This window comes from Larimichthys crocea, chromosome I (assembly GCF_000972845.2).
Source record: "Larimichthys crocea isolate SSNF chromosome I, L_crocea_2.0, whole genome shotgun sequence".
Lineage (NCBI taxonomy): Eukaryota > Metazoa > Chordata > Actinopteri > Sciaenidae > Larimichthys > Larimichthys crocea.
Window position 1 is genome coordinate 28,986,954 of NC_040011.1, and position 20,173 is coordinate 29,007,126.

Here is a 20,173-nt window from a genome sequence, read left to right on the forward strand (position 1 = left end):
CATCCACCAATTGTGTATCATTGTCACATTATTATAGGTTTGTTTGTTGCATTGTTTCTGCAGAATAGCATATAGAAACCAGCAACAAAAGGTTTACATATTTCATGCAGTGCACATGTCTTCATGCATTTATAGACATCATTTATATATATATATATACATGTAATATATATATCTATATATCTAGGGGGCAGTGTAGGAGGAGGCTGGATTATAATTATAATTACTCTTCAGCTAAATTGAACAACCAAGTTTGTTTGTAATGCCTGTGATAAGATAAGACTAATACAAACAAATCAGAGTTCAATTCATAGTTTCAGGATACTCTGTTCTGGACACCTGGACTTTGTCCTCACCTTTAACTGGATCTCCTTGCCAGAAAACCTTAAGGCATTTATATATTCTGCAACCATCTTCTGCTGGTTTGCAGAAAGTTATTACTTTAAAGTGAATTGTATATAGATATCTGTTTTTATGTGTTTGGAAAAAGATTGAATTTCCAACAAGAGAATTTTTTAAGGATCTTTTTATATCTATTTTGGAGTACTGCCTTGCTTTGGTTTAGGAAATGAAAGAGCCAGGTTATTGTCTGGGGTTTTTAAGATGAACTCTGTAAGAGCATTTAAGCCAGATGACCCAGTTTGTACCGGCCTCAAGATATTCCCACTTGTTCCTTCTTTCACACCCTCTCCATTGATCTTTCTTTCAGTGTTGGAGAGAGATCATTAGTTCACACAGCCATGTTGAGGAGAGGTTTCACATTTTCCAAGTATTTGCTCGAGTGTTGTATAAAACACACAGTATAACAGGCTAAGTTAAAAAGTATATGTTAACTAAACAAAACAAATCAAACAACATGATTGAAAGTATACACTCACACCATTTGCCTGCTATTTGTCTTCAGTGCTGAAGTGGCACATGACCACTATACTCTGAACTCAGCTATCAGGGAATTTTGGCCCAGTTCCTCACAGGTATTTGCAATTTATCAGCTATTTGGTTTGGTGACTTTCTGGTGATAAGATAGAAAATGTTAAGTTCAGGAGCAGTATCTGCTGTAGATGCAGTGCTGAGCCGGTTCAGTCTGGCTCTAGACCGAGAGACTTTGGTATCACCTAAACTAGGACACACCTTGTAAGGAATGTGGGAATGCTATTGAAGTTTACAACTTTCTTTCCCCAATAGGATGAAAAAAATGGGATTTTTGTTTTGACATCTGAAAGACAACAGTTCTAATGCCAGGAAAAGCTTGCATAAAAAAGTGTCTGAAGTCTGAACTCATGCCCATATTTCATTTTCTTACTGCCCATGTTGGGACACAAGTAGAACACATTAATTAAAGCAAGGGATACAGAATATTCAGCTAGTATTATAGAGATGAGCATAAATCAGAGTTGTTTAGACTCACTCTGATGCCACGTTCGGTAACTGGCAGCTTGTAAAAACTCATTCTAATGAACAAGCCATAAATAATCCCACTTCTCGCAAGTTACTGGGCACTGGGAAATGAACCAAGTACAACTTTGTCCCAGTGCTGAGGATGTGAGTTCACCTTTTCTACTCTAGTGCCAACCCACACACTCATGCTGTCCTTTTGAAATGCCATTGGGTTCCTGTAACTAAGAACAGGAACCAATGTCTGAAGTTTGGCATGGCAGTGTAAAAGCACTTTAATGTAACAAATACTCAGACTTTCAGTAAACAACCAATTGGTCATTTTCAGTGCATTTCAAGAAAGACATATGAGTTTCATAAACCAAATGTTATTCTTTTTGGATAGGAACGTTCTTGATTATAGCCTTGGGATAAAATGTCCTTTTAGCCTTTTTCTTTCTTCCAATTGTTAGATACAAATATGTCATGATACTGCAGCCATTCATTCCTGTTATTTCTGTTCAGAATTATTATTCTGTCGTAAGATAAATTATTGTTATGACAATATCAGCAGTACGTGTCACTTATCACTTGTTTGTCTGCAAACTCTGCACACAAGAGCAAAAGGTGGTCTTGTGTGTCTCGTGGCCAGACTGAACTTATCAGTGTTATTTGGAAACATTTTGAGGAATGTGGTATTGATGGCAATGAGCTTTCACTATCCTAGTTTCACTGACCTACTTTAGACAGCTGTGGGAGTCTGTCTCTAAGAGGCAATTCTCTTCAAAATTAATAATTTATCTCGACTGTCCACATCATTTAGCTCAGTGCAGTCTGTATTTCTGGAGACAAAAATGTTCACCCAAAGCAGAGAACCAAGACCGATATGTATTACATACAGTATTTGCAGCTGCCACTCAGTATGAATCGAAATACGTATGCATGAAATCTGCTCAGATCTATTTTAATACCTTTAAAGTTTAAATGAAACATTGACACAGAATCGCTCAGGGTTGAAATCATGAAACTTTGAAGCACTTTGCACTTATGGTCTAACCCTCAGTGATGTCACCGGTAAGTGTTTTCCATCAGCTGTTGCCTGCTGTGTGTTTGTTATTGCAACTACACTGGAAAACAGCACACAATAGAATACAATGAGGCAGGTAACACCTGGGTGAGGAAGAATGCCAAATTGTACTGTACTTATAACTGGGAATTTCTCTGTGTGATTCACTGATTTATTCTGTTGCTTCCTCTGCTGGACTCTGTCCGAGTGATGTCGACGTGTCTTCAACACTGTGACTTATCTCTTGTAGCAATACTGGCACACTCCCATAGCAGTTACAGTTTAACTTGCATTGTTGAAGCCAGCATTTTGTCAATAAACTTTTATCTACTTTCCAAATGACTGATACTATTTTTATTTTTTATTATTATTACAGCCTTTTTGTGATTGTTGATTTGTGATTTTGTAGAATTTAGTTTTGCTGCAACCTTTCCACTAGGCCTTTCTAGTGGAAAGGGTTAACTCTAGTGGTAACTAACTCTCATATCTGTTAACATTTGAAGTTACAGCCAGGGGCCATTAGCTTAGCACAAAGACTGGAAACAGAGGGGAACAGCTAGCTTGGCTTTATCAGTTCACTAATTAACACTTTATATCTCATTTGTTGAATCTGTAGAAAAGGCTGAATTGTAAAAGACACAATTTGCAGTTTTAGAGAGAGATTATGTGCCAGACTTTTTCTTTGCTGCAGCAGAAACTGCCTGGAGTCTCTGATAACCAGCTGCTGTTTCAGTCCTTACATTTAACACACGGATATGAGAGTGGCATCGATCTTCTCATCTAATCTTGGCAAGAAAGCGTTTAAGTGTATTTCCCAGGTGTCGAATTTTTGCTTTAAGTTGATCTTTTACTGGTGATACTTTGCTTCTCCCTAGCATCAAAGACAATGTAAGTAATCTGACAGGTAGTCTATACTTTTATGAATTTAGCCTCTCCGTGACTCTGGTAATTCATTTTTACAATAGCTTTGGTCACACTCTGGTCTGTGGTATCTATTAACTCTGATTTCTAATCCCCTGTTAATGAATTTGTTGTCCAATACGGTTTTCACAGTTCCACAAGTGCTTTCAGGAAATGCCTCTTCTTGTCTTTACTGTGAGTGATGTTAGGCTTGATGCACAGATGTGGGTTAAAAAAAAAAAGTAAATAAATAAATAAAGTAAAGAGTAAAATGCCACATAGCTCAGTTGTTGCTTTATCCACCTTGTACAGGCTTTTATTATTCAGCAGAACTTGAATTTAGAGTATACAGTGATATATTTCAGAAATGGCTTTTTTAATATATGAAAATGTTTCAAATTTCTGCCATTTTTCTTTTAAAGTTATGCCTAAAAAACGCTTACAGAAGGTGGTTCCACTTCTACATCAGTGACTATACTTTTAGGAGCCCACTAGAGGGCAGCCTCTACCCGGATCAGTCCTCATTCCCATCCTTCAACCAACCAAACTGCACCAGCCCAGCTGCCTGAGGACATCATTACACACTCAATAAAGCAATAGTCAGTCATTTTCTCTGCTTAATTGATCCCACTGCTACCCAACAATGCGTGGCGTGACATTTTTTTTTATTGCAGCAGAAACAGAGCATGCCTCAGAGTACGACATGCTATTTGTAATTATCTTGTTGTTGTGTTCTTGCATGACCGCCATCTGTAGACAGCATGCACTACACTTGTTGGTCAGCGGTCGAGGTCAGGGGGCTCAGAAGTACATTCCTCCTGGAGCTGTCTGTAAGGCTGTAATGACATTATTTACCAGGGCTTGTGAAACACTCGTTTGGAGGACAAGAACACAGCATGCTCTTACCCAATCCCAAAGTATTTGGAAACAGACGTGGAAATTGACAAAAGTGTAAACAAACACAGGGGAGGCCTGATAAGATAATGTTTATGTTTACTGAGCAAGTTGTGAGCACACAGTCTGAACCTCACACACACACAAACACACACACGTTATATATTACATGATATTTATTATTACATTAAAGGTCCGGTGTGTTGGATTTAGCCACACCTAGCAATGAACTTGCAGATTGCAACCAAATGAAGACTCTCACACTTCTCACCCTCTCCATCCAAGGATGTAAGAAAAACTCTGGTAGGGAAATTCACATAAAAAGCAAAAAGCCACATCTAGATCAATGTTAAGTTTGTCTGTTCTTGGCTACTGTACAAAAATGGTGGTTCAACATGGCCGACTCTATGGAAGAGAACCTGCTCCAATATAGATATAAAGAACTAATTTTAAGACAACAAAAACACAGTGATTCTTATGTTCAGGTTATTATACACTAATGAAAACATACTAATGGATATTGTATTCAATTTCTGCAAAGAACTCTTAAATCTCACACATTGGCCCTTTAACTTAAAAACAAAAACAACAACAAGAGTAAAAAAATACTAGATAACAAGCATTGCTGTCCATACTGATTATCATCCATGAACCAATCTGTACCCTCTTACCTATGCAGTGTTGCACAAGGCTGCAGCTTATCCATGCTCACACTAAGAGGGCAGGTCATGACTCAGTGCTAACACAGACGAGCACTTGTGTTCACATAAACGCCTATAATTTAGAGTTTCAAGTTAAACTAACCAGAGCACCCATAGAAAACCTAAGAAAACATTGGGAGCGCATACAAAGTCCTTACACAGTAAGGCCCCCTGCCAGTTGGTGTATTCAAACCCATGACCTTCTTGCTGACAAATTCAATAGAGGCAAAATGGACAAACTGTTTTCTTCAATATTAAAAAGGATGGAAAATGCTGTGCTGGCATGTTCACACATTAGTAAGACAGACATGTTATGGTGTCTTTGTGTGCGTTCCTGCAGCCTCCCTCACTCTGCCACTCCTTGTGCTGTCAGCATGGCAGGGTGGAGCTGGCGGAACTGCACATGTTTCAAGCATGCTCTAAAGCTGTACTCTCTGTCTCTGTCTGTTTCTCTTCCCCTTAATGTGTACACACAGCTATGCTGAAAAAGGAAAGAGGAGGGGCCCCCGGTACATGTAACCAGCTATGCTTTTTACCAATCACAGGGGTTTTCTCCACCCTCTCTGTCACTCTCCCTCCCTCCCTCCTAACTCCCTCCCACTGTCTCTAGGCGCACCAACCAGAGAAAAAAAAAGTGATAAGCAGCAAGCAGCTTCTGGGTTTTGCTTTCAAGTGCTTTCAGCTTTCCTGCTGAATCGGTGTGAGTGTGTATGTATCTGTGTGTGTGTGTGTGTGTGCGTGTATGTGTGTGTGTGTGCGTGGGGCGTTCACTCTCTCTCCTGCCACAGTAGCAACACATTGCAGCAGCGTCTGCCCTGAACAAAAGGCTAAACGCAGCAGAGCCACAGGAGGAGAAACTCAGGGATAGAAACCGGCTGAGTGGCCCAGCGTGACTGCACTTCTCAGGGAGGAACTCAATCTGCCATTTAGCCTTGCTGTGGAGACAGGATGGTACTCTAGAGCAGCCCAGACTGCCTGTCTATCCCTCTGAGCTGAGGAAAACACCCTGTTACTGACTGTTTTGTCTTTCATTCATACACCTCAGTCTCTGTCATCCTTCACTGAGATTACTGCACCTGCCCTTCCACACCTGGGCGCCTTTCCTTTTCATCCATCTGTCTTTCGAGATGTCAGAGGATGACTGCCGCTCGCCCATCGGCCTGGACTGTTGCAGTTGCTGCCTGGACCTGGCCAATGGCTGTGATGTCTCCATGTCCGGCAGTCCAGCTCAGGGCCTTGGTACTACTGGAGGCCTGCCAGCAAGCCCCACCAGCCCCAGTGTCAGTCACTTCCGCCAGCTCCGCAACCAGCTGATGTACCAGAACCTGAACAGGGACAAGTTAAACAACATCATGAGGCAGGACTCCCTGGAATCGGTGGTGAGGGACCCCTGCTTCCTTCTCAATGAGGGCATCTGCAACAGCAATATTGACCAGACCATGCTGTCCATACTGCTCTTCTTCCACAGGTATGTCTGTTGTTTGCTTATCTGATAGGTACACGCTTATCTGATAAGGTGACGACTGAATATAAAGGGGCGTTTATTAGGACGTGAAATTTGAACTTGAAAGTTATTCTTAGTTAGTCCACCGTTTCACTTCTGGAACTGCATATATCAAATGAGAACGGTGCTGCTTAAGGGCCATATTTCACTTAAATAGACCAGATGGCTAATGTTAACTAATCTTGGATCAACGCTTCTTCTAAAAAGGCTGACATAAGTGTTTACAGCCATGGATTAAATACAGGCCCGGACAGAGAGTGTTCATTTTGATATATATTTTTTTAAATATGAAAAGCACAATATTACTGACTTCTAAAGGCAGTGTGAGGCTGACTGTCAGGTTAAATTTGGCTGACTTTGTCTATGTCTGATAAACACTCAAAACTTTGTATTACTTCACATCTAAAGTCACTGGAATTTGGATTTCCAAACATACAACAGTGTCCAAATATTTATGCAGCTCACAGTGTCTATTTACATCCACGCCATCGACGTCTTTCATGCAGCTTATTTGATGTGTTACATAACATGACACTGACAATGCTGTGCAATATTAACAGTATAGGGTGTTTCCCTTTAGTGGGGCTATTCAGTTTAAGGACAACTGTTAATATTTATATACTGTATTATAACTTTTAATAGAGCTTTACTTCAAAACAACAATGTGGAAAAAAAGGCCAGAGAACAGAGGTAAACAAACTCTAAACTAAAAAGAAACACACAAGGTTATTCTAAAACAGTTTGCCGTCATATTGATTCAATTAAAACATTATTTATTGCTTAGAGGTCAATTAAAACAGAGATTAGAGACTTTATACCCATTGCTGCCAAACACTGTTTTCTAAACTGTGTTTGGCAGCTCACCTTGCAGTTTTTGTGAGAAGGAGAATGTCCTGCTACAAAGTCGCTGCCAGTTGGAGAGTTTGTTTGGCAGCTAGTATCAAATGACTTCAGCCTCAAATTAACAGTTACCATCTTTCCAGTCGGCTGCAGTTTTGACCGTCGCTGAACTCCTGAACCCAGGCCAACACTTACTGTGCAGTACTTCCCTGTAAAAGCTGTAATTACATAAAGTCCGTCTGGTTATCAGTGCAGTAAAATGTGGCGATCTATAGGATATCTATATACACTAAGACAACACAAACACGTTATCACCGTATGTGCCACCTTTGAATATAATGTACTTTGAAGGTGTCATCATTTGTGACAGTAAAACAGAGATATGTGTTAAAAGATCATGACATGTATGTCATGTTCTACATGCGTATGTCATACGACAACATTTATCTGATAATCTGGCAATAAAAGGGGGGGTTTCTTCTTGGTTTAGTGGTGTACAAAAGATATATTGATACCAAGTGAACCTTTAACCTAACTCTGACTAGTTCTTGTCAAAAGGGCTGTGAAGTCATATCCATTTTACTTTTTCCTTTTTTTAAATTTCGTTTGATGGTAATTTGTCCAACCAAATATTTTTAGTTTAACTTATTTCAATGCGGAACATAAATCTTTCTAAAAATAATTTCAGATAAAACCAGATCCCCCCCCCCCATCAAAACAGATTAAAAATCTGTGATAATAGATGTGTTTATCCTGATAATAAAATAATTTGGATAAATATAGCTGTGACATTTGTTATCATTGATTCATTTATTTGCAGATGTTATCTTATCTTTAATGTTCTCTGGGCAAGAAGTGTTATCGGTATTTTATCAAATTTCTCCAGAAGCTGAGCTGCCACGACATATCCAGATAAGTTACATTTTAACCTGTCTTAACTTTGCTATATGCTCCAGCTATTAAAGTCTTTTCTTATCTCTTGTTGTGATTATTGACACTGTAGAAGTACAGACAGTATAATAGAAGTAAAACCATTTGCTGTGCACTGAGGCTTATTGGACAGGATGATTAGACCTTACAACCAAAAACTTTTGGTCTTTGGTCTTTATGGCCGTAAACATTTTTCAGTGCCAGACCCTCAGTCAATTGGAAAAAGCAACAGCATTTATATGAACTGTTTTTAATACCCGACACACCACAGAATACAACAGGAGTTACTTCTGTCTGAATAAGAAAAATCATATATAGGCTGTTTGGAGAACTTCCACGTACTCACTTTATTTTTCCATCTGTTAAGTTACATAACAGCTATTTAAACACTCAATAACTTGACACCTTTTAAGGCGATATTGTTCCTACCGTGGAGGTGCATTATTCCATGAAGAAACAATCTGATTTATTTATGATAGCACGGTTATGATCCTGTAGGATGACAAACAATGGGTGAAGAAACTTGAGTTGAAGACTGAACTTGCTCCAAGTTCAGCCAGTACTCAGTTTTGGAAATTAGAGCTAACAATATCAGTGAACAAATAGTGCTTTTTAAACAAAGCATTTTATTTTTTTATTTCATACTTTCAACATGTCCTTGGACTTGAAGTTATACTTCGATATGCTCAAGTGAGTTATTATTCACTGCGTTCAGTGTTTACAGTACCATATCTTAAATAGTGCCAGCTGGCAGGCCTTTGTTAGTTTTGTCTGCTCTGCTGTTCAGACTTAGCCATCATGCCACAGCTATGCTTTTCCAGCTTTATGCATTTCTTTACTAACAAAAGATGAATTAACTAAATTAAACCTCAATTATTTAATTAGAAAACGATTCAGTATTGAAATCGTGATCTAATTATCTATTTACGTAAGGTGTGTCTACAGTGTAAACAAAAGTGGCATTTCCTAGGAAAGAGAGTAAATCTGGCTAGAATATTTTTGACATTTCTGGCTCAGCAGCAATGTGTTCACCCGTGTCATTGGCCAGCGTGACCATGCATCAGTCTGTGCCAGCTGAACTGTTTGCCTGACAAACAGAGTCTTTAGCCAGAACACTTTGTTCCTGGACCTTTCCATCTCGAGAGGGAATCAGATCATGTGGCTTTCATGGATAGAGTTTCTTGCAGGATTAAAACATTGATTTCAAATGTGTACCCTTACAGTTTTTCGTGCAGAAACACAAATGCACTCATTCATTCAAACATGTACTCACAGTCTAATCCTGTCAGTTGGAACAAGAAAAGCTGCCTCACTGAGCTGAGGTCTGCAGAAGTTCATAGATTTTTTTTCAAGCACTTCTGGAGCGCCCGGCTTCTGATGAAAGCTGGCCGAGGTTTACACTGTGACCTTACCCCTGGGTGGTCAAGCTGCTGAGCAGCCATCACTCTCATTTGCTACTTGTTAACAGAATAAAATGTTCAGCATTGCCTGAGGACAGATGCCAGGACATCTTTTGGACTTGTTGGATAACAGTACGTGGCGGTGGCCAGTAAACATGTTCTGTAAATGATTTAAGGGTCACAGAAATGTGCTGAGAGGAGAATTTGAGCTTTTTGAGGCAGAGCCAGAGAGCCCTGAGGGGTGCAAGATCTGTGATTTCCCTGGGATAAAACCAGAGGATGTGTGTTGATATACTTTGAGGCTTAAAGACACACTACACTTGGCTGGAATGAGAGAGTACTTTTACACACCTTCACCCCAGGCAGTCAGTCAGTACTTAGCAGCCACTAAACACCATCACATGCCAGGGTGAAGTGGGGTGAAGAGCCTGCAGCGATGACACAAATGTTTATCACAAGACTTTGGGTCTTTGACCAGTGAGTCGGTCAGTAACCAGTCAAAATAAAAAGGGAAAAGACCTCAGCAGCAGCACAATAGATGTCACACAGCGACAAAGACCTCATAAAAGAGGTCTTCCCCTGCAGCAGCTGCTGAAGAGGAGTTTGCACCCTACAGCCAACAGAGCTACATTCCAGGTTTATAGACAATAGAACAATGATCTACCTCTTAAATCTCTGAAGAAAGAAAATGTTGTTTTAAGTTACACCCCGGTGAAGACTTTCATGTCCCGGTCTGTAGCCTATATCTGTGTAAGAGAAACAATTTTGCAATTCATAAAGTTTGGTTTGAAAGAAAATGAAGCTGTTCAACAAGTGTAGGCAAGAAGTTGCCTGTCGTGTGCATCAATGACATAACTTTCATTTTTTGGTTCAGGTGTGTTGACATGAGAAATAATTTTCCAGACGGGGAAAGACAAAATATGTCTGTCTGCAGGTGAAAGTGAAGACTCCAAGTTTATGCGTTGTATGATATCAGTAAAAGATCAGAAGAGGTACAACCTCCGACTTTGTTTGGTTCTCTGCTCTGACACAACTATTTATCGTTCTTGGCAACCTAGGCCTCATTACAGTGGTAAGAGTTTCTCAGTTTGGGTTGAGATGATTACTGGCCTTTGCCTTTGAACATGACCCAGCCCTTCAAGAATGGAGTGGAGACAGAATCCAGCTGTGTTGGAGACTCCATTGAGCTTTTGAGCTGTTATGTGTTATCAAAATATAAACCTACGAAATAACTTGGCCTATTAAGTGATCCACTGTTATATCCACTGTGCATTTGCCATGTTCAGGAATCCATCCAAGTGTAAAATGTAATAATTCTAATTATTCCTCATAGTAAGCTATGTCTGTGAAGCTACTGGAGAAGCTTTTATAACATAGGAAATGTTTACCTCAGTCTGCATAATTGCATAAGTCGGTTTCATGTTTTACTTTCAGGACTTGACAGTCTATATCCTAGTCATAACCTACATTCTTATACAACTAAATGCCTTTCTTTATCTTGGATATGACCATAGAGTGACCTGTTGAGTTAATTTACATGCAGGTAGAGCTGAGCACAGGACCGCTTGCCTTGCTCCATCTGCAAGGGCAAATCATTTGCATACAGTAGAAGACTCGTTACATAAGTGATACACACTCGAACAGCAATCATAGCGCACCTTGCTCGCCCGTGTGTCGAGGTATTTGTTGTGTGTAAATGCTTTGCAGGTTTTATGCTTTACTAATGAAACATGGGTATAAACAACGTGTGGGAGGGAGAGAAACAGATTTGAACTTGTGACACTGTGAGAGAATGACATCAGTCTATTTTCAAACAGTGTATTCAGGCTTGTTTTGTAGATAACATTGTGGCAGTATGGTAGCTGCCAGTATAAGAATAATTCCTCCGTAGTCTCAACCGCTGTAAAATTGGTCTCACTTACCAGACAAATACCATCATGAAAAAAAAACAAAAAACATCTCCAGAGCACAGGGCACACGCATTACAAACATACGGCACAATTACAAAACCATCTTGTATGTAAGCTGCTACAAGCTGTAACAGGCGTAGGGATCAGAGTGAAACTAACTGATGCAACAGTGTTGAAATTCAAATTTCACATCCCTTCCACTGCTACAGAGCAATTCCCTAGAGACAGCAGTCTAATCTGTCCCGCATAGACACATACATCATGAGAGAAAATATAGCAAAACATGCTGAGTTTGAAACTATTCTTCACATTGCTGTTGTCCCTCCCTGTCTGACCCACATAAAAGGCTTTTATATGTCAAACATCCTTGCTGACGAGAGAACCTGTATCCAATTACATTTGATCCGAGCTATTTCTTACATTGTTGGTGTCTCACATGAAAAGGAAAAATGACGTGCCCTATACAAGTTTGAGGAGGGTTACATAACTTGGTGGTTTGCAGGTGGCAGGGGAGACAAACGTAAACAAAAAACAGGGATTAGTGGCGAGAAGGCTAAGGGAAGGATGTCGGGGTGGAAGAACGGATTCATGGCCAGGCAAGTCTTAGGAGCCAATCCTTAACAAACAAAGGCTACGGAGGCGAGGTCTGAGCAATGTCGGGAAAGCGAGAGGGCAACAGGGAGAGATAGCTAGAGAAATAGTCAGAGGTAAACAAAGAGCCTGACAGGAGGCTGGTGCAAAGACAAAACATGACTAAAAATAGTGTGCTGTTGACACTGGAACTCTAAGATATATAGGTAGACTGCAGACGTCTGGGGAAAAAGTCACAGCCTTTTTCTACAGCTAAAGGAAGTCATTCTTTAGAGACGGGAGGAAGCAAAAAAGCCATGACAAGTGTTTGTTTTACCGTTGTTTTTATGAGTTTCCTCAGTAACAGGCTCGTGATGAAAATGGACTCATTCACAATAGTAAAAACCACATGTTAGTATATATTTTATACCACAAACTAACCCTGTGCTCGATTTTATCACTGGGGAACCAGTTTAAAGAGCGATGTACAATAATGGCTTTTTAGTGGACCTCTTGAGTTACTGCCTTGTTGTGTTGTGACTGTGTGAATAGGTTGGTGCCGTGCCAGTACATGCCTGGAACCGATACAAGTGTATGTATATGTGTCGCTGTGTCTGTACAGTAGACAACACTTACATTACTATTACTCTACCACTAGTATAGATACTCTCTACTGTCTATGGTGATTAAGTTGTTGTTGTTTTTTATGAAGAAAAGCCACAATTAATCACACATACATTTCCAAACACATACCATCCACTACAGCAGACGGAGCTCAGTGTGCGTGCAACTCAGAAATCCACAGACACACCCTGTACCATAGGTTGATGCAACCTCCTGTGAACTGGCCTTTCTTTACCAACACTGCTGTGGCTCCACGTTCAGTTGCTCCTAGCAACACTACACACATAACATGTTCATCAGATCGCTATTATCTCTGTTTTTTTGCCATAATCTAATCATTATCTCTGTCTGTGCTTTAGTTTCTGTGCACTTTATCTGCTGCAAACGTTTATCTTGCTGCAAAGAGCCTTGTATTGTTTGCATGACTCCGAAAATCTGACGTTTTCCCTCCATTTATTAGAGTTATGTCACATTGTTGTTACAGTACAGTTACATGGACAGCGTTACTGATAAATAATTAAATAATTAAAACTTTTCCATCTGCTAAAATTTTATAGATATATATATATATATATATATATATATATATAGATATAATATTACACCTATACACACCTATATATATATTATATATAATAGTTATATATATATAATATATATATAATATATATTATATTATATATATATATATATGATATATATAAATATTGTACAGTTACATGGACAGTGTTACTGAATAATATTAAATAATTAAAACTTTTCCATCTGCTAAAATTTTATATATATATATATATATATTCACATACATATATACATCATATACATATACATACATATACATATACACACACACACACACACACATATATATATATATATATATATATATATATATATATATATATATATATATTCTGTCAACAATAAGAATGAATGAACTGATCCAATAATTGCAGGTGGCTGTGCTAAAATATGATATAGCTCATCCTCTGTGCCATAGAGCTCCATTGCTGTCCAAACACGCTAAAGTCACAAGCTACACAGTTCCTTCATTACAATGAATATGGGCTCTTGAGATAATCATCCGTCTTAAATACAATACATAGCGTGACAATTCTGCAACTGAAAACTGTCAACGAGAATACCTAATTTACTCTTTAAAAACTACAGTAGAAGGACGTAGATGTTTAGCCTTTCAGTATAAACATATGGACCTGAAGCTAATAGCACAGATAGTTTGGGGAAGTTTGAACATCTTGAACGATGGGCGGACGGATTGTTGGTTTTGTTTTTTTTGTGGGAATTAGCAACTATAACGAACAAAACCAGCCTTGTTCTTTAAGGAGTGGTTTAAAAAAAACGGCATATTGACCTCAATTGCAAGTATCTTTTTCATAAATAAGCCCTGTAATCTTTTAAACAACCAATCCTGTACTCTTTAATGACAGCTGTAATGGTCAGGCTTGAGCGATTCATCTTTCTGTCTGGGAGACTGAAGACACACTCCCTGGCTACACAAACACACAAATATGAACACACTTTACAGTACAGCAGGCTGTATACACAAAGGTGACCCACAGCATTATACCTTTGTTGACTCGTCACCACAGCAGAATCCAGCTAAGCTCTTTTGTCCTGAGTGACAGAGAGTGGAGATACAGTATGTACCAGAGGGGGGATTAGAAATCTACAAGTGACACATCAAGTTTGCCATCTGAGTTAAATCCTCAACATTGCAGTGTGCTGGAAAAAGAGAGGATGTACCCCGTCCATCTTCTAACTGCATTTGTCACTAGCTAATTATGGATAATGAGCACCATGAATTATGAATGCAAAAAAACAAAAAAAAACAAAAAATGATTTGGACCACCAGAATCTATTTATTTTACAGTTACTGCATAAAATACACTAATTATATACTTAATTGATCTTAAAAACCTAATTTATTTAGCAATTACAAACAAGCTTGAAACTAATTAAATTAACTGAAAGTGAAAATGACATTTGCAGCTTCTGAAAGAGCAGTTTCTCTGATTGCCTAATGCTTATTTTATGATTGCTATCATGCTGCGTGTCATAAATGATAATAAATATCCAACGTCAAAGAAGAATCCAAGTGTCAAAGAAATACTGGGTTCTTTGTTTTGTGGTTATGGAGCATTTGTCCAGAGTAGTGTTGTGGTTTCTGTTGAAAACTCTTTGTACCAATGCCCGTGAGGCTCAGCTTTGCCACATAAACATGACTTAAATGGTGGAGAATTCTTGAAGCAAGTCCATAAAAAACAAGTATGAAGTGCAAATAAATACAAGGATTCCACTACAGTGCAGTGCAGACACCTGCAAGAAGGCTTTGAAAAGTCATTTATCAGAGCAACGAAAAGAAGAAAGCATTCTCTGAAAAAATGAATACACAAAGGAAAGCAGTACCACCCAACTATTAAAACAAGCTTTCTTTCACGATTCATGTTTGCGCAACTCTCCTTGTCCTTCCCTCTTTTATTTGCCACATCTCTTCCCTTCCTTTTTCCCCCTCCTTCTCTCCTTCTCTCCTTCTTCTGTAGTTCTCCATCTCATTTATTCTAGTGAGGAGCTGCTGGACTTATATAAGTCAGAGGGAAGGAGGGGGGGTTGGAGTGACCATGGCTCGCGTTCCCTGCCTTATCTGTTTGGACCATGGCTATGGCGCCTATTTAGATAATAAGGCAGCCTGTCAACACTTATCATCACACTCACTCCCACACACACAGCGCTGTGCTTGAGAGGAGTAATGGTATCACAAACATTCAATATGTTATAATTACACTCTTTAAATAGGCATTACACACTAATACTCCTTGCATAACGCTTGATAATAGGGGTTAACGCGCTGTGATTTGCTCTTTTTTATTTTTTATTTTTTAGACCGCATCTTGCACACGACAACCTGGAGTGCCAAAGCTTTAGACAGGCAATGGAAAATATTTGTATTGTCTCCAGTAGTTCACGGTGCAGATGCAGGGATGCTGAAATTATGTTAGAGTTATTAGACTTGCACTCTCCGTACCACCCAAGCTGCTGACTGGAGGGAAGCAAAAATTTTCATTCTGTGCTATTTTCATTAGCATGGTGATTCCCACTCCGACTCTTTCTAACTCTGCATGAGAAGTGAGAATGTTGTAACCCACCCTGCTACTTCAATGAGCCAAGTTGAATTTTGGCTGAGAAGCCGTGGATCTGGAGTGGAAACCAGGGTGTGAACTACAGGGGGAGCTTGGCTTGAGCTCCATGAGCTCCACTGAAAAAAAAAAAAAAAAGATTTTGGCGGGTCTCTAATAATATCGATTGCATTTGTATTTATATTCTTGTGTATCTTCATCACCATGGATCATGTTTAAAATTGTGTTATTGATGTATGTATGTCATTTACTAAACATTATGTGTCAGTTGTGCTGACATAAAGCACGTGGGCCTACATTATGGCAGCTCGTAGCCCACCATATGTATCCAAAGTAAAAGAGACAGCTTCCCTTGAAGGGACTGGCATACCCTGACTCATTCTGATGCTTATCCCATCTGTTTCTCCATGAACGCCTGTTTTATAATCCCAAGTGGTGTTGTCCCACACTGACTCCATTTTTTTTTTCTTCTTACCACAATAGTCTGCTACACAATGCAGCCAGACAGTGCTTTTGTGGAGCGAGCCTGAGCCAGGCCTATCATTAGCCTATCTTATTCCTCCCTGGGCACTATTCACACACACAGGTTGGGTACATGATGTACCTTGGGTGCACACACACAGACACAAATAGAGACACACATGCACACACACAAAAAAAGACTAGAATGCAAGAAAAATTAGGATACTCACTCATGCTCACCTTTTCTCAGCTCAAACCGTGTACAGCCTTATCAAAATAAATCCATAAGCACACACACACACACACACACACACATACACGCTTACACAAACACTCTTACGATATATATATTCCCTGGAGGTTGGTATAAGACATACTTAAGCAACGGTGTTGCCACAGCTGATCACTGAGAAGTGCTTCTAGAGTCTGTGTGAAGGAAAAGAATTCTCTGAACTTCTGCAGGTCATGAAGAAAAGCTTCCCAGAAAACAGGAAAGGTTACAGTACCACGACCAATCACATGTTCTATTTTTGAAATTACTGGACATCTGTAGTTTGGCAGGATGCTGTGTTTTTCTTTCCCGACTGTACTTCTAGGTTCTCTAGTAAATCATTTTTAAGGTTAGTATGTAATTTAAGGGCCAAAGGTTTTGCAAAACATGACTCTCCTGTCATGCAATGGACAAGATGGTAATGAGCTTGGTAATAAGAAGAATAAAAGTACACAGTTTTGGTCAAGGAGCATATGTCAACATCAGTTAAGCACCATTATGTTGTTTTGGCCCATTAAACAATTATGTAATGTGGGTGTTTAAAAGTAAATGTGTAATTGGATTTATACTGAAGTCTCTGACATCTGCTTTCCATCACACAGTCATATCCTTAATTAAATCTACAGTACCTGAGTGGGGTTTTAACAGTTTGTTCAATTAAAGCTTACTGAAGTGTATCTCATTTTGAAAGATCTGTCACTTCACCACCCCCGTCCCATGTCTGGGAACTTTTTACTGTCATTTATAATTGCATCATTAAATTGGGTCTTTGGAAAACATTGCAGGATGGGGAAAAATAAACAAGCGGGAGACTTCAGACAGCCGTCAAGCAAGAAAAATGAGCTGAGAACATGTTGGAGAGCCTGCTCACACCCTGGTGCAGTGAGTTTGTTTCATCAGTATGTAATAAACTCCTTTGCTGCATCAAGAAAACATTTTTTATGTGAGGGCAGGGGCAGAAATTGAAAGTAATGTAACTGCCACTCTGAATTACAGTTTACAGTATACATGCTCTAAAAGGCCAAATGACTGGCAAATCCCCATGAACCATAATCAAACTCTGACTTTACTGTAATGAATATGGTTTCCTGTTTGTTACTAGTGAGTCCAAATTTCCAAACTTTCAGTGTGTTCAAGTGTTTGTGCTCAACTGGAGAAAAAAAAAGGAAGGAAAGAAACTGGAAAAAGAAAAGGAAAAAAAAAAAGCTGAAATATAGAACTAAACAAACTCGCAAAGAAAATAAAGGGGCAGGAACCTGCACTCGCTTTTCACACCGCTTTTCTTCTCTGATGACAATGCAACTTTTCACGATGAGTCACAGCGCATGAAAAAACAAAGCTGCAGCTATATCTGCATTTTAATGCACACAACCGTGGCTCTCGTGGGACTGAGGACCAGTTTGAGCCCACTGGCAGCCAGCAGTAGCAAATTGAAAAGGTCGACCTGTTCTGTTCTGCCAAAATCTTTTCTTTTTCTCCCCCCCTCTCGCTGTCGATGCCTTTCTGGCAGACAAGATCCTACAAGAGAGAAAGGAGAAAAATGAACGTTCAGATATCGGCCAAGTTTCAGGGAGTCTGTGATTTTTTTTTCTGGCTGTTCCCCCAGCAGAGAGAAATAGAGTTAGATACAAAGCGAGGCACTAGCAGACTCAAATGAGAGAAAATAACAAGATACATCCTGTCCGAGACCTCACTTCTGTCTTTGTGACTCTGTGTTTAAAAGAAACACTTGTACCATGGAGCGGCCTGTGCTGGTTCCATCTGACGGGGCATTATGCCTTACTCCGCCTGCCATCTTACTGTGCCATCACGATGAGCAATTAGCAGCAGTGACATGAAATGACCTCTTTCTGCATTCCTTCCAGTGTGGTGTCATGGGGAGGAATGAGCCACGGATCATTATTATGTTTGCGTGATGTGGTGTTTACACAGTCTGGGATTAGCTTAAACAGCAGCCCTCTGAAAACATGTAGATGATTCTGGAGCAAAGTAATAGAGCCCCGATGCTGGAGTTAGGAACCAGCGAGGCCAATGCCAAGAAAGTGTGGGACTCTGGGAGGAATGTTGACAAATGCTGAAACTCTCTTCCCTTCCTTTTCTTCATCCAGTCCTCTTAACTGTCTCCCTATCTTGTGCATACACTCACGCACACCACACGCACGCACAGATTCCATCTAGGCTGCCATCCACATCCCTGACACAAGGCTTTCAGGGGCCTGCAAATGCACACAAAGACCTATTTATCACCAGCCTGAATACAAGGTGTCATATAAGGGGAAGTGCAACCTGCACCATTTTGGAAGCGAGAGAGAGAGAAAGAGAGAGAGAGGAATTTATGTAACACTCGAGGTCAACCTTTCAGTATTGTCCGGGTCAGGAGGTTTTTCTAGGAGCCGTTTTTTTTTGCTGTGGAAGAGCACAAGCTAAGCAGGAAGACCAACAGCTGACTCCTTCTTCACCCAAAGTCACAGCTTGTTGCTCAGCAAAGGTCACCATAAACAAGATGAAATGTATTCCAAAGTGAAAATCATGGATGGGTTTTATATATAGTTTTTTTTAAAGAAAAGGAAGAAACACTTCACTTCGGCTCTTAATCCTTTTCGTGCTGCTAAAGGCTCACAGGAATTTGATAGGAAATCATAATCATCTGTGAAGTGTCTGACTCTTCTCTATCCCTAATGTTTTTTTGCTGATACATCTCCCTCTGGCTTGTTTGCATAATTTAAGCATTGCTTTGTTCTAGACTCATATGTGAGGTCATGATGGGTGAGAGGAAAACCTAGAGAACAATCCCGTTAGAAAACGATTGCTTGTGAATGTTGATGAATTGTAAGGATCCTTAGGGCAAGAATATAAAGTTAAAACAACTGTTGTAGCTCATTTAGCATATAAAAACAAGCTGATTTCCACAACAAACCACATCATCATCTCACAGGTACGTGCACAAGAGTAAATCCAGTTTGCAGTTAACATATCGGTGATCATGAGTCCTTTTTGGTTGTTGCAGTCAAAAGGTGAATGTTCTGACCATGACCATGAACCATGAATAATCTGTACTTGTACTGTAATGGTCGAGTGCTCCTTCTGCTTCCGAGACAGATTCCTGTTCTCACCAGAGGTTACATAACAAACAGACAGACACAACAGTTTAGAAATGTTGGCAAAACACTGTCAATCTTTCCATGATGTTTTTCAGGATTTTACCAGCAGATTTATCAGTTCAAATGGAAATGAATATGCTGTTATCTGATCCATATAGTGACTTTGAAAAGTGGTTTAGTGTAATTTCTGGGGCTCTTTTTGTTCACGGGCCCACTTCCCAGCCCTCTGGAGGGAAAGGATGCTATTGTAGCTCATATCAGTGGGAAATTCAGAGAAACACCCGGATAAAAAAAAACAAAGTCCCTTGCTGTTATTCTATGACAGCCACCAAGGGGTGTATATAAAAGAGAGAAAAAAAGAAAGACAAGCAGGATACTTCCTCCAATTCATATTCAAATAAGCTTTCGAGAAGGAGATATCAGATTCAGACAAGGCAGTACTTGTACTCCCTTTGTGTGTTTTCTGCAATA

The 20,173-nt window shown here is 39.6% G+C and overlaps 1 protein-coding gene across 1 annotated transcript in view; it reads left to right on the forward strand.

The window, feature by feature from the left end:
* The first annotated feature begins 5,645 nt into the window (after positions 1–5,645).
* tsc22d3 (TSC22 domain family, member 3) overlaps positions 5,646–20,173 on the forward strand; it is a 33,731-nt gene continuing 19,203 nt past the window's right edge. The window contains exon 1 of the mRNA XM_019265419.2: positions 5,646–6,403. Within this exon, the coding sequence (XP_019120964.2) occupies positions 6,063–6,403 (341 nt within the window). The 5' untranslated portion in view covers positions 5,646–6,062. The remainder of the gene's footprint in view (positions 6,404–20,173) is intronic.